Below are 15167 nucleotides of genomic sequence, written 5' to 3'. Positions count from 1 at the left end.
AATGTTGAATTTTTTTTTTTTTTTTTAGATTTTGTCCAATTTCTGCATCTCATTCTAGAACAATGACATTTCAACTTAACACATTTCACAGTTTGACAGCTTAATGTACATTGACTTCACCCAGACGTTACAGCAGCGCTGCTCGTTTCACAGTAGATTTGACTTCATTCCACTTACTGCTATCACAAAGTGTTTTTTGCAGTGATGCACAGTATATTAGCAGTCACTTTAAAATAAATTGTTTTTTTTTCTTTAGTTTGGTGCTGATGTAATACTCCAAATATTCATTTGATTGGCTTGAATATTTTACCAAGGGATCCAGTATTTTTAGCTTTTTAGGAGGCTCCTAATTTTGCAGTTTGAAGGGAAACAAAAGTGAGGAATAATCTTTAAGGGAAGCATTCTCTTGTGCTTACCATGCAGCACATTTGTCCATGGCAACTTATTTTACTGTTGATCATACATTTTTAACTAGTATTAAACTTAGTCTATGGATCGTTTAGGCCGTTTCCATTTGTATGATTTGCTATTATTATTGAATGATTGATTTGAGCCACTGGTTCTATGAACCTTCTATGAGCAAACTGGTCAGTTTAACATTTTTCTGTTTGTTTAAAGCAGCTTCACTGTGCTGGAAATGGGTCTAGAAAAAATAAATTAAACAAAGCTCAAAAACCATTACAACAGGCGGCATGTGCCAAAACATCTGGACAAACTGTGGGCATGTTGAAAACAGAATATCCATTCCCCTGTTCCATGAATTCATAAGGTACTGCTTCTTGACAATACTAAAACATTTCAACGGATGTACTGTATATTCCACAAAATGCTTGTTATTTATTTGTAAGTATTTATTTATTTATTTATTTGGTTTGTGGTTTTGAATGCATATGTATGCATACATATTATACAATATGCTTCTGAGCCTCATGTGAAGGCTGTATTGTTACTCAAACTTAGCTAAAATATAATTCTCTGTCCTCATCCTGCCTTGAGTCATTTTTATTCATCAAGTGTTTTCCATGGTGTTTTCTCAATGTTGAAAAGTAGGATTGATCAAATGCCTTTTATTTTTTCAAATGAACGTAACGTCATTTGTTTTAGCCATAAGACTAAACATGTGTCGCTAGAAACCAGAGTCCATTGTTTTATGCAATGCTTTTATAACTCTACAAACATTCAAATGTTAAGCATCGGGAAGTAGTCTGAGCATTGCCTAAATTATTCTTTCGCCATAATACGAAAAAAGGCTTTTAATGGGATGTCTTATTAAGGGAAACACACATTATAATGAAGGAAACAAATGGTAGAATGTTTTAGTAAGATCAACAGGGACATAATTCCAGCCTAACACCATGTTTGTACACTGGATTGAGACAGTTAATACAGTGAGATAAAGTTTTTTATTTATATATATATATATATATATATATATATATATATATATATATAGGTGTACTAGGCCATTGTTGGTAATGCACATAAACGAGCAGCACTAATTTTTTGCAATATTGTGTTTTTTTATACAACATACTTGCATTTATTGGATGCATTATTCTCTATCGGGCCAAAAATTAAACGACCAGATTTAAGAGTATATTAATACTAAAAAGGTCACACTCAAATACTCCGTTGGACCACCTTTAGCTTTGATTATGGCACAGATTAGCCGTTGCGTCTATTTGTTGAGTGTTTTTGGCACATAAGGTTGCTGTATCTAGACCTGACCAACTGAAGCAACCCCAGATCCTACTGTACACTGCCACACAGTCATGTACAGAAGGCACTAGGCTTGATGGGAGCATCACTTCATCTGCCCTCTCCTCTTACCATGATGCACCCATCCCTCATCAAACCAAACAACCTTTTTCCATTGCTCCGGAGTCCGATCTTTAGGCTCCCTGGCAAATTGAAGCTTTTTTTGTGATTAACCTATTAAACATAGTCGTGAGTCCTCCTGTTGATATTTTACAATTTGATTTCACCAAACGTTTAAGTGAGTTAATTCAAGACTTCTTATTCACCACATTTCTTTGATGAAGATGATGGTCCACACTGTCCATCCAGGTTATGATAATGCCTTGGTCCGTTCTTCACCCAATTTTAGTAGTTTCAGCAATCTCTTCAGTAGCTTCTTTGCTTGATGCAGGCCAATAACTTGACCCTTCCGAAACAGAGTACCATATTTCCACGACCACAGCATGTGTCTTCCAACATGGTTGTTTAAGAAATATGAAGTTATTCACTGCATCAGTTAGGGTTAAATAACTTGTTGCCAACTGAAACACTCACCGGCCACTTTATTAGGTAAAGCGGTTAATTTTCTTGTTAAAACATATAACTAATAATCAGCCAATCACATGGCAGAAACTCAATGCATTAAGGCGTGTAGACCTGGACAGGACAACTTATTGAAGTTAAAACCGAGCAACAGAATGGGGAAGAAAGGGGGTTTAAGTGACTTGGAACATAGCAATGTTGAGGGTGCCAGAAGGGCTGGTCTGAGTATTCAGAAACTGCTGGGATTTTCACGCACAGCCATCTCTAGGGTTTACAGAGAATGGCCCAAAAACGAAAAAAAAAACAGTGGCATTTGTGTCGACGTAAAATGCCTTGTTGAAGTCAGAGGTCAGTGGAGGATGTGCATACTGGTTCGAGATTATAGAAAGGCAACAGTAACTCAAATAACCACTTGTTACAACCAGGCTATGCAGAATACCATCTCTTAATGCAAAACACAACCAACCTTGAAGCAGATGGGCTACAGCAACAAAGACCCCACCGGGTGCCACTTCAGTCAGCTAAAAACAGGAACCTGAGGCTACAATTCTCAAAGGATCACCATCAATATTGGACAATAGAAGATCGATTTCAGTTGCAACATTCAGATTGCAGGTTCAGAATTTGGCGTAAACATCATGAATGTATGGATCCATCCTGCCGTGCACCATCAACCATGCCATGTTTTAAGTGACTTAAACGCGCTTTCCTCCCCATTCTGATGCTCGGTTTGACTTCAGTACTTTGTCTTGACCACGTCTAAATGCCCAAATGCATTAAATTGCTGCCATGTGATTGGCTGATTAGCTTTTTGTTTGTATAAGCCATTGAACAGGTGTACCTAATAAAGTGGCCGGTGAGTGTATACAGTATATACCAATATTATAATCATATGCCGTTACAGAGGAGTCTGTATCCATAACACCCACCCTAAAGCACACTGATTACAAGAGATCAGTTAACATTCTCCAGAATTAAAATGTTTATTGCCAATATACAAAACACACATACAAAACATACAAAACTTGTTACATTTAAAAAATTCAAGTTCTGGAAAAAAGCCTGTGAAAGCTCTTGGCCTCGTCTGCCTGCGGGGGCAAAGTCTACAACTTTGAAAAAAACTTCAGTATCTTCTCTGTCGCGGGGAGAAGATGGTGTTGGGGTTGCTGTCACGTTCCCTCTCCTTCTCCCGCTCCTTCTGGCTGTTGGGAGACAGAGCCTCCTCGCGCTTCTTCTCGCTCTTGAAGAGATCCCGACCCGTACGCAGGATGTGCTCCTCCATCTTGCGGTGGCGCTTCATGTCCGACAGCACTTTGTCCAGCCGAGCTTCCCTTTTCACGGAGGAGCGGGCGGAAGATCCTGGAAGAGAAGGTGAGACAAAAAGTTGTCAGCTGGATTCCCATAAAACAGCCAACCCATCACTTATACTGCGCTTTCAGAATACTAGTGCAGTGCCCATAGGAAGCAGGTCTGCTGTGTGTGTCTGGCTCATCACTCATTTCAAGCTTTGGTCGCAGCAGCCAATCAAATCAGAGGGAGGCGGGGTTTAGCCTGAGACTACTTCATGCCCGTCGTTACTGTGGCCTTCAGTGTGCGCATGTATTTGCTGCAAGCATGATGCAAATATGATAACTTCTACATATTTGGTCATAACTTCATAATCAAAATCAAGGATGCACACCCTTGTGCCATGCGCAAGCCATATCCGGAAGCTAAGGCCGATCTGACTTACTGTCAGAGAGATATGCGAGTCACAGACAGACACACAGACAGACATTTCTTGCTTTATAGATAGATAGATAGATAGATAGATAGATAGATAGATAGATAGATAGATAGATAGATAGATAGATAGATAGATAGATTATGAAACCAAACGTTTCGTAAAAGTATTGCCTGTCGCACCTGGTGTTCTACGCCTGTTGATGAAGGCATTTTTCGGAGTGGCTTGCATTTCCTTTTCATCAAAGTCAAACTCAGTTGGAGATAGAGGCCTGTAAAAAAAAAGAATTAATGAGGCCTCTCATATCCTGCACCTGTACAGAAACATCAAAAACCCTTAGAGGTGTAATGATGAGAGATGGTAAAACTGACTTGTGGTCTCTCTCCTCCCCATCCCTTTCCGTGGCCTCTTCCTCGTCGTCTCTTTCAGGCGAGGGGGTGCGTTCGGGTGTAGGGGGCCTCCTGGGGAGGGGCTCAAAGTTCAATTCCAGCATCTCCCCTTTAGCGAGGAGCTCATAGAGTCTTTTGATCTCAGCAGGAGGGGGCATCCAGTTTTTGGAGTCTTCCATCTCCTCATCGCTGTACGGGAGTTCCCATTCACCGTCCGCTGCCGCCGCCTGCTGCTGCTTTCCCTGTTTGCCATCCAGCCCTGAGTTGGCCTGAGATTTGTCCTTGTGTGTCTCTCCCTCCGCTGCATCCGTGGCTCCGTCTGAGAAGGCGACAAAAATGCATAGAAAGGCAGTTTAAGTGTTAAGGAAATTCATGGTAGGAACAACAGTGCAACCCTAGTTTACACATCAGTATTACATTATGGGTCGGTTCAATCTAATAAATAACACATTGTATACGGTTTATAAAACTATATTCAGCAGTAAATATACTGATGACGTCCTGCTGAATTAAATCCTCAATAAGGAATGTTCAAAGTGTTCTTAACAACATATTTAGTGTCATGCTTGATTGATATCTTGCACCTCATTTATATTTACCTACTAATAAACTGAACATGCTTATTTTTATCAACCAATAGTTTCTCACTCATTTTCTGCGCTTGACACTAAAGTACCTTTCCTGGACTTGGACACAAATGTTCTACCTAACCTGCATATGTTTACTTTATCCAATTATAGCTACATCATTATTTGACAATCGCTTTGTATTATTACCTACAACACTACTCATAATGGTTTTTGTAACATTACTTATTGATCAGGTCAGTACAACCAGACACTGAATAAAGACGTATAACTTCTCACGGGAAATTTGGCTTCATATGCTAAATTAATTATCTTATATGTTTCATAATGGAGTTACCGTTGTCATCCTTGGTCGTTTCGTTCTCCTCTGAGACAGCAGTCATCTCGGTGTCCTGGTGCTCTGTGTTTCCCTCTTCTTCTTTGCATGCCGCAGGTGTTAACGTGTCCTGCACACCCAGAGCCTCTATGCCTTCTCTCAGTGCAGAGTCTGCGGCCTCAGCCTGCATCATTCCTGCTGCTACTGGGAACTTCAGAGCCACTGATCTGCTAAAAGGAGGCAATAAGAAACAGAACAAACTTAAGCACAGCTAAAAGTTACTATAGGTATGTGAGGTAAGGACTTCGAGAGAGCTAGCGGTGAGCAATAGCGTGCCTATGAGGTAGCCCGACGATAGCCGTTACCTTTGCTAAATTATATGAAATGTCACACCAAAAAACACATTAAAGGTAATATTGTCTTTATTTGACTTTATCGGCTAGCTCACGTCAGGCCTGACCGCCAGCTAATTCTACAAAGCGAATTAAAATTAGTTAGGCATACGTACCTTAAATTGTCATAACCGAATGTCCACTCGATTGCGTATCACCGCTGTTGTAGCTTAATGTTATATTAAGTTATCTTTTCCAGTGAAGAAAGAAGGCGAAGTTCTCCATGAGACTCGCTAGGGATAATAAACGATTATATAGAGACGTAAACATAGCGCCATTTTGGATACAAGAACTGTGACAATCTGCTCGGATATGACGGACTCCGCGTTGGCACCATGGAATGATAAAGAAACACAGTTGGCACTGATTTAACGTCACATGGATAGCCCCGTCGACGGAGCGAGGCACCGACAGCAGTGGAGTTGAGTGTCGTACAGATCTACTTTGGGAACGACTTCCTGCGCAGTGCGCAACCGCAAAAAGCGCCGAATACATATGGGGACAAAAAAAGTTAAGATGTTATTTCTTATTTCTAATTACTTGATTTAAAAGGTCTAAATATATGTTTATATGACATTAGTTTGACCTTTATATTTAATGAACAAGTAGGCCTACTCATCTTGTGAATATGGTCGGGCGACGCATGGACCTATAAATAATGTGCCGACGTCAAAGAGGCGCCAGTGCTTCTGATTGGTTAATGCCGTTTCCGCTTCTCGTTTGAAAATAGTTCAGTTACACTTTGAGGGCTCAAGCGCCATTGTTAAAAGACGGTGTTCGCAATGTTGCGTATAAGGAAACTTGGAGAATAACAAATGTTGTGTTGAAGGAGTCTGCAAATAATATCAGTAAGTACAAATGACATATGAATAATGTTGGTAAAGGGCTAACTGACCTTAGTAACGTTTGTTTGAAAGGCAATAGTAACAGTGACGTGACTTACCGTTAACCCAGCTGTTCTAATTAATCGTCGTTTACAAAGTTAGGTGAAGCATGACTCACTAGTTGTGTTTGTTATATGTAAGCAAGTTTCTTTAAACTTTGTTTTGAACTGCCATTGAAACATTAGTGCAAGTTATACGTTGCCTTTTGTTATCTTCCTGGCCTTTTGTGTTCAAGAGCTCTAACATGGCTCAACGCGTGGGGATACCAGATGGATCTAACAAAAGGACGTCCAGGGTTCGGGTAGCGGTTCGTCTGCGACCCTACATGAGCAAGCCAGACGAGAAAGACGAGGGTCCGTGTGTCCGAGGCCTGGACTCACAGAACCTGGAGATAGTCAACTGGAGGAACGCTACAGAATCGGTCAAATACCAGTCAGTGTCCTCCTCCTCAGCATGACTTAACTCTTCTGATTTCTTAATGATTATATTTTAATGTCTCCTAACTGTTGTGCAACAATCATTTCTAAGAGTGCTATGGGATTTGTTTCAGTTTTGATGCTTATCATGGTGAGCAAACGACCCAGCGAGAGGTTTTCATCTCATCCGTGAAGCCCATTCTACCACACATATTAAATGGACAAAATGCCAGTGTCTTTGCCTACGGACCAACGGGAGCAGGTATGTTATGGCATTTGTTAACTTCTTCCTTGTTTACGTGGTTTCATATTAAATATGGTAATCAAGGCACTTGCTATTTCCACTTCACATTGTTCTCAATGAAATGTATGCAATATGTTGGGCTTCAGAATAGTCATCATCATGCTTAATGTGGATTTAAGATTGTTTTGAGTATTTTCTTTGACCTCCTATAATGTTTTTGTCAAGGCAAGTCGCTCTTAAAGTTCAATCCTTTTGTTGGTATGCAAATACACTCACTCACTGTCATTTCTCAGGAAAGACCCACACCATGATGGGCAGTTCAGAGCAGCCAGGCGTGATCCCGCGAGCAGTCCTTGAGGTCTTCAATCTTGTCAAAGCTAAGGATGAGAAAGATGGAGGATGGGACTACAGCATTAGCATGTCTTATTTGGAAATTTACAATGAGAAGGTATGAAGGGTTCACTATGGTATTATGTGACCCATGGGAAAATGGGAATAATTCCAACCACCTGGATTTTTATAGATTTTGAAGATGACACGCTGATACAATTTATTTTTATTTAACAATTTTATTAATGAAAAACAAAGTCGTTATCATGTAAATGGGCCCACATAACCTTTGCCTTTTTAGTTGTCCAACCAATCCTAGTATTATTATTAGGGCTGTCAAACGATTACAATTTTTAATCAGATTAATCACAGGATTCTGTGGATTAATCACAATTTAATTTTGCCTTCGAATTATGCCCGAAAAATTCGAATTTTCTCTGTATATTGTTGTATGAACGGAAAGATGAATGACAGAAGGTGGATATGTACATTTAAAATTAGTACGTTTATCAATTGAAAATCCAAATGATGGTTTTAATGCTGAAAATAAATTTAAATCAAACTAAAATATATAGGCCTACCTAGCAAACCATAATTCAATTAGTCTGTCTCTTTACTATGTCTTTGGGCAAATATAGGATGGCATTTATTTGGTGACTCTATAGGTTGTGCATTCTTGAATACAACTTGATTACAGTTCGCTGTGTGGGTGCATTTGTACGCGCGACCACGTCCTGGGGACTGTTCATGTGTGCCAGGAAGCCGAGGTTATGTTGATGTCTGATCTCACACACACCTCTGAAGACGGCAGACGTTTGTGTCCTCGCGGGCTCTGAACGGAGCGGACAATGTTTCTCCTCCTGTTGCTCCCGACATCAACTGTCGCCCGCGGCAGTTGATTTTATATACTATCAATGCCCCCGACACAGACGTGACCGTTAGTAGTTTAAAACTTTAAAACACAGCACGGGCTAACGTGCTGCTGATCCTGGGTCAGCCACAACGTTAGAGAGACTGTAGTACAGAGCTGGTGGGATGTACGTGGCGGATCATTCTGCACATGCGTTAAAAAAATTAACGCCGATAATTCCAGAAATTAATCACCCTGCGTTAACGCGCTAATTTTGACAGCCCTAATTATTATTGTTATTATATTATTAGGTCTGTAATAGTTCCTAAACTCAAACTCCTGTAGTTACAGTTTATTTGCTGCTTTAAAGCATCCCAGGTTATTAAAGGAGCTATTTAATCTTTGACACTGTACAATCCATCAATGCTTCTTTCTTTCTTTGTCTCAGGTGCTAGATCTGCTATCTCCAGGCTCCCAGGATTTGCCAATCAGACAGGACAAGGACAAGAACATCCTCATCCCCGGCCTCACTAGCACAACCATCTCTTCATTCTCAGATTTTGACAAACATTTTGTCCCTGCCAGCCTCAATCGTACCACAGCTTCTACCAAACTGAACCAGCGCTCCAGTCGCAGCCATGCTATCCTCCTCCTCAAGGTTTGATATGCAGTCCAATTAACTCTGGGAAAATATATAAATGATTGCATTTTTAAATAATCTTTGAGGGAGTTGCTCCGTTCTGTTCTTTAAACTGATCTGTGTCATCAAAGGCCGGTAACAAAGCATCTTAAACAGGTCGTGGCCTCTGCTCAGTAGGCCAGGATTTGGTAGCTGGTGCTAAAATCAATTCTCTCTTGCAAACAATCCCACTAGCAACTACTGTGCTTTCTGTGACAATACTGAGAGAGAAACACATTTGTATCTGCTGTCCTTCTTTCTTACTTAATCCTTAATTCTGCTCTTGTGCTTACTCTCAATGTTGTTCTGCTGAATGTGTCACATTAACCTTGGTGTCACCTTTTCATCATTTCAATGGTCTAGGTTGTTCGGACACAGCGCGACCTGACACACAGACAACAAACAGGCAAGCTGTACCTGGTGGACTTGGCTGGGTCTGAGGACAACCGTCGCACCGGCAACCAGGGCATCCGCCTGAAGGAGAGCGGTGCCATCAACCTGTCTCTCTTCACACTAAGCAAAGTGGTGGACTCTCTTAACTCTGGCACTGCCGTCCGTGTGCCATACAGAGACAGTAAACTGACGCGGCTGCTGCAGGACTCGCTGGGCGGCTCTGCGCACTCCGTCATGATCACCAACATTGCGCCCGAGTACAAATACTATTTCGATACTTTTAGTGCACTGAACTTCGCCGCCAAATCGAAGCTTATTGTGAACAAGCCTTTCACTCGGGAAACTGTGACTGTGCCTGTGCTGCCAGGTTAGTGTAACTGAGAAATGCACTCGCCTTTTCAGTCGGAAAGGTCTGCACTCTAGAGAACCCCACAAACTGTTGCTTGACTGCACTGAATACTAAACTGTTCATTTTCCCTCTGCCTTCATCTCCAGTGAAGCGAGCCAGAGAAGACAACGAGGCACGGGGTTCTGGCATGGAGCCACAGAAGAAGAGGCAGAAAGAGGAGAGGAAAACTGAACAAGATGCTTCCTCGCCCTCTGCACATTGTCACAGGTTAAAGAACACACACACACACACACACACACACACACACACACACAGATGCTTATTTGGCTGGCTAAGCAGGGTTGGGAACTGTGATGTTTGTGAAAAAGCCAAAAGCTACCAGATCAAATTGAGTCAATACCACAGCAACTTCAACGAGCTGTAGCATCAAAGCAGTGGGCCAAGATCTCAAAGCTTGTGCTGAAAACAAGTCTCTCTTCAGTGCCCTCATTGGCTACAGCTGCTGTGTTTACTGGGGCTGAGATAACTGGAGGTGTACCAGCTTTCTTGTCATCTGTTATCGGGTGTATACGTCTGTCAAGGCTTTGAATCTCATTAACTTGTATTTGTTCTCTTTCTTGATTTTGTTTGTCTCTCTTCAGCCTTACAGATCCTTCGGTAATGGACAGACTAATAGCTCTGGAGACGCTGATGAAGAACAGCCAAGACAAGGATCGACAAGGCATGCTCAATGATGTGGCGCAGTATCGCAAGGAGATCCAGGTGACGACCCACACCTAATGCAAAAGCTTGTTTTTATATCCAACTGGGGGTTAACATACTGTATAACATTCACATTGCAGGATTTGATCATTTAAAACTACTTTTTGTCCAAACTTTTGTTTCTTCTGTTTGTTATAATCGATGTGTGCATTGGATTTCCCAGACGCTGATGCTGTCAACTTTCTACAGATCGATCGACTCTCCTTCACAGATATTTGATAGCCAACCCTGGCACTCTTTCTGATTTTTCGCAGGAGCTCAAAGAAAAGCAGAATGAGTATGAGAGCAAGGCCAAACTCTTCAGTCGCTTGGCTGGAGAAAAGTCCAAACAGGAGCCCGCCTTCAAGAACACCGTGGCTCCTCTGCAAAGAAAACCGTCGACTGCCACAAAACCCAATAAGCAGCAGGCTGTGGTCCAACCCCTACAAGGTCAGTCAGATACAAGAAGTAGCTTCAAATTCAAATTGTAAGAATTCAGCTGAGAGCCAAATAGAAATGAGCGCAGTGTTGAAATAAACTCTTAATAATGTTACATGAATGCAAATAAACACAATGTTAAGACTAAACACATCCAAGATACCACAGTCTTCATTTTGACCTTTTTAATGAGAGAGAATTACATGACAAAATTATCTTGGAAAAACTTTCTTCCTTTTGTGTCAATCCTACTTGTTCATGCTTCACAAAAAAGTAGTTCCTTACTAATTATGTCATGTTGAACCACTGGAGCTATTGATTAGCTGCAATGCGATACAAAAGCTCACTCTACACGGCAGGAGCCAGCGTATATATCAAATTACTATGATGAGGAATTATTTTTACACCACTCAGCAGCTTTGAGAGTGAGCCAGTTAACATTCCACTGTACTTGTCTCATGCACTTGGCATTTAAGGAGGAGTCTGCAATTCTGGAGAACATTAGTGAATATCTCTCATAATCCGCAACGTGTGTGTGTGAGCTGAAAATACATCCAGTGTTTAATATACAGCCTAGGCCCTGTAAATGGGTATATAAACAAAGCGGGCCCACGGTAGCTAGCAACATGCCTGTTTACAGAGCCTAGGCTTTGTATTAACACCAGATTTCTTTTCAGCACATGCACGGTGAGGAGATATTCACTGATATAGACAAAGTGATTTTGACTCCACCTTTTAAACCCCATGCAAATATAAAAATGTTGGACTGTTTTTAAATGCAAAGTTTGGGTTTAAATTAAATGTTTTTTTCCCCACTGAACATCATCTTTTAAAATGTTTCCTCCCTGTCAGTGTCCCAGCTGCAGCCTCTTCAGCAGCTTGCAGTCGTCAAGAAACAGTCCGTCTGCGTCAAGAAGGAGAGGAAGCTTTCAGACCAGGTCAGCATCCCATGCTCGCGCTCTGCTTAGCTTGACACATCTGCAGAATTGCAAGCATAAGAAAGAGGCTGACAGTGTGCATTAGCTTCAGATCGTATTTTCACTCGACAGACACTGCAAGAGCTCAAACAAAATGAGCCTTATTTCAAGATCTATATGGGCAGATAAATGTTGACGGTTAAAATGAGATTTTTGGAAACAGTTTTTCTATGATGTTTGAACAGCAAATTATAAATGTATATGTTAAAGATCTTTATACTCACTTTCTCTCTCTCTCTCAGCCCGCAGACGGTAAAGAGAATATAATCGGTAAAGGTTGGGAGAGCCAACTCGAAACGTCAGTGCTGGAGCAGTCCAGAAATCAAATCCTGCAGGTTCTGAATGCCGGCTCCCTCAAAGACCTGAAGGGTCTGCAGCAGATCGGTGACAAGAAGGCCAAGCTCATCCTGGGCTGGAGGGAGATACATGGCCACTTCATGAAGGTTGGTAGAGAAACACTGAGCTCAAAGGTTTTATCATGAAGCTTCCTCCAAACCAAACACACCTTTTTGTCTAGATTTTTTTTATTTCATCCTGACTTTGTTTTGTTTATTTTGCAGTTGGAAGATCTGGTTAAAGTGGAGGGTATGTCAGAAAAGAGGTTTTCCACTTTTATGAAGGTAAGATGCTTTGTCATAATTGTTGCACACATTTGTGTTTTCCAGAGGGAATTGTATATCTTAAGTGGTCCACTGACTTTTCTTTTTTTTAAGTGCCATCAAGTCAAACTTTATGTTTAAGATGAAATGCTTCAAACTAATTAAATTCCCATCCACTTAAGGGGTGAATGTTTTGTGTGGGGCAGCGACTGTTAGAATGCTAAGATGAACACTGTTACTGCTTAACTATACCCTAAAGCTCTGCTGTGCCTCAGTAGAGCCTCACAAACCCACTAGCATGACGGTAGTTCTTACTAGTAAATTGTAGATGGAGGCAAGTATTTTCATATATTATGCTGCTTTGGGGATGATCTTGCTTAACTAAATGATAATATTTGTTTGTCTTTTCTTTCCAGGCAAACATCCTGAGTGCCATGGTGAAATGATTTTTTTTTTATTGTTTTTGTATTTTCACACCTGTTTAATGTATATAAATGTATATCTCAGAATCTGACATGATTTTATATTGAGTGTTTTTGTAGTTGCCACTGTATACCAGAGGATGGCGCCCTATTGCTTTTAATAAACGTCTCGCATGTCATTGAAAGTGCTTGGTGTTTATTTCATGGTCATAAATACATCTGCTGGTCACTTTCACATATGGTCCTGAAACATCTCACTGATCAATAATCTGATCTCCCTCTCTGGGTGCAGTTGGCAGCCATTTCTGGTTTTCAAACCTAATTTGTGGACCCTTGAAGACACCCATGTATCTCAGGCGGCTGGGTTGCAGTATCAGTCGGAAAGAAAATCAATGTTAGAAGCTGTTTTTGGGGAGGTTTAGTAGGATGCTATAATCCAGTGCTCCCTTTCCCTACCTCCATCCCTCCCTCCCACATCACGTGGTCTGGTGGATTTCACTTTTCATTTCACGCACACCCCCCTCTCCAATCCACCCTGCCGTCCAGGAGACTCCCCAGTCCCCATCCATCTCAGCACAGCACACTGCGCTGGAACCAGGCGCTACTCCGCTTCTCACGCTTTCACACAACACGCAAGGAAATTCTCGGATTTAAGTCAAGCTTCGATATTTTTTTTTCTCATAGACGATGTGTATTCTATGTGAGAATAACATTACCACGATGCAAAAGCCTGGGACATTCCGGTTGTGTTGACAGGCGACGCATTAAAAAGGTCAGTGTGATTATCTCCATAGCAACCCATTTAATACATAGGCTATATGAAGAAATACTAAATATAATGTAAGTGATTTGTATGCTATTACAACTCGGCCATTATCCTTTTCAATACAAGATGCCTGTTTGTTTTTGTTCTGCTTATCACTGCGATGTATCATCCGCTGAATTCAAATCGGCAGCAGCAAGCTAATTACTGCCACCCTCCCCCTTCCCTCCACTGGTCCATGGATCCGAGTATTTTCCCCTTTGTACTCGTCCCTTTTTGTTCTCTCTCCGTCTTTACCTTTTGTCCCTTGCTCAACAATCGTCCACCATTATGCCATTAAGAGCCTGTGTACACACAAAGCAAAACAATTCTATGTACACACACCTGCTACCATCTCTTCAAAGGAACCTGCCTCCATCTGCCATGCCTTTGTACTCCTCGTGTCATTAGTGACCTCCCTTTTTTTTTTTTTTTTTTTTATGGTTACCTGATATAGCTTGCATACTATTTTAATGAGCTGTGGCGACGTTTAAGGCCTGATCTACAGTGTTAATTCCTGTATTCTCTTTTTTTTATTAAGTCCATATTGAATGAGCGCAAAAAGAGGATTTGTGTTATTTGTTGTCAAAGTGGAATATTTAGAGGCTTATCGTGATATTGAGCAGGACTCAACTATCGGTCTAAGTGGGATGTTGCGTAGGCCTATTTGGCGACTGTATAAAAGTTATAAGTAGTAGTAGGCGGGTTAATTTACGGTGGCCATGAAGTGCCATCAAAACGGCAGATAGCCTAGGTAAAGACAATTTACAAGACACAACGGCAAATACGGAAACAACAAATCACCCCCAAAAAATCTTTGGACCTCCGGGGGGGAAAAAGTATTCACGTTCCCCTAATATACGTGGATTAAATGGTACTACTTAATTCATACAAATCCTTTTGCAGAAAAGCCTTTTCTGGCGTCGTACAAAATCAATAACGAAAGTATTTTATATTTATTCCACACATTAGTTCTCCTTGTCAACAACTGGCGCATCAATTACGCACAATGGACATCAACCACAGATGGTTTTGGTTGGAAATTCCGGTATGTGTATTATGTAGCCTAATGAAGATTTCCCACAATTCCCTCTCGAGTAACAAAAGACTTATCAAATCTCAAAAGAGAATGTGTGAAGTTCCCCTTTAGTGCAATATACTGTAGATTTCACATAAAACCCAATCAAACAAAGAGCTGCGACTGACCCTTTCAATGATGCATTAAAGACATTAAATCTTTTTTGTTAAAGTAAAGTATAAAGTGATGGTAGCAGCAACTCTAGGTTAGAGATAAATAATACTCCTTCGAAATGTAGGCTAATGTAATATTAACAAATATCCTGTCCACATCTATTG

At 41.0% G+C, this 15167-nt stretch overlaps 2 protein-coding genes across 2 annotated transcripts; one reads left to right on the top strand and one right to left on the bottom strand.

Annotated features, from left to right (window-relative positions):
• Window positions 1-3252: 3252 nt before the first annotated feature.
• Window positions 3253-6100, bottom strand: pagr1 (PAXIP1 associated glutamate-rich protein 1). Its single transcript, XM_080049718.1, has 5 exons — window positions 5804-6100; window positions 5317-5525; window positions 4375-4711; window positions 4186-4274; window positions 3253-3639 (listed from the first exon to the last, which is right to left on the bottom strand). Exons 2-5 carry the CDS (start codon window positions 5486-5488, stop codon window positions 3404-3406), a joined length of 834 nt encoding a protein of 277 aa, XP_079905844.1. The 5' UTR covers window positions 5489-5525; window positions 5804-6100; the 3' UTR covers window positions 3253-3403.
• A 335-nt stretch (window positions 6101-6435) lies between these two features.
• kif22 (kinesin family member 22) lies at window positions 6436-13170 on the top strand. Its single transcript, XM_080048669.1, has 13 exons — window positions 6436-6535; window positions 6807-7003; window positions 7122-7249; window positions 7525-7679; window positions 8860-9069; window positions 9454-9850; window positions 9979-10099; window positions 10474-10594; window positions 10849-11023; window positions 11864-11949; window positions 12231-12431; window positions 12549-12608; window positions 13004-13170. The coding sequence occupies exons 2-13, from the start codon at window positions 6816-6818 to the stop codon at window positions 13031-13033; spliced, it is 1872 nt and encodes a 623-aa protein (XP_079904795.1). The 5' UTR covers window positions 6436-6535; window positions 6807-6815; the 3' UTR covers window positions 13034-13170.
• Window positions 13171-15167: the final 1997 nt, after the last annotated feature.

This window comes from Ammodytes marinus (genome assembly GCF_949987685.1).
Source record: "Ammodytes marinus genome assembly, chromosome: 20".
Lineage (NCBI taxonomy): Eukaryota > Metazoa > Chordata > Actinopteri > Uranoscopiformes > Ammodytidae > Ammodytes > Ammodytes marinus.
The sequence above is the reverse complement of the archived record's forward strand: the minus strand, read 5'-3'. Positions and strand labels throughout refer to the sequence as shown.

Bases quoted from the DNA above. Each gene is read 5' to 3' on its own strand.
- pagr1 (XM_080049718.1), bottom strand. From the start codon at position 5,488: ATGATGCAGGCTGAGGCCGCAGACTCTGCACTGAGAGAAGGCATAGAG. The intron at 4,275-4,374 runs GTCAGTTTTACC...TTTTTTTTACAG, and splicing joins GGGGAGGAGAGAGACCACAA to GCCTCTATCTCCAACTGAGT. The intron at 3,640-4,185 runs GTGCGACAGGCA...CTTCTCTTCCAG, and splicing joins CAACAGGCGTAGAACACCAG to GATCTTCCGCCCGCTCCTCC.
- kif22 (XM_080048669.1), top strand. From the start codon at position 6,816: ATGGCTCAACGCGTGGGGATACCAGATGGATCTAACAAAAGGACGTCC. The intron at 7,250-7,524 runs GTATGTTATGGC...GTCATTTCTCAG, and splicing joins CTACGGACCAACGGGAGCAG to GAAAGACCCACACCATGATG. The intron at 7,680-8,859 runs GTATGAAGGGTT...TCTTTGTCTCAG, and splicing joins TGGAAATTTACAATGAGAAG to GTGCTAGATCTGCTATCTCC.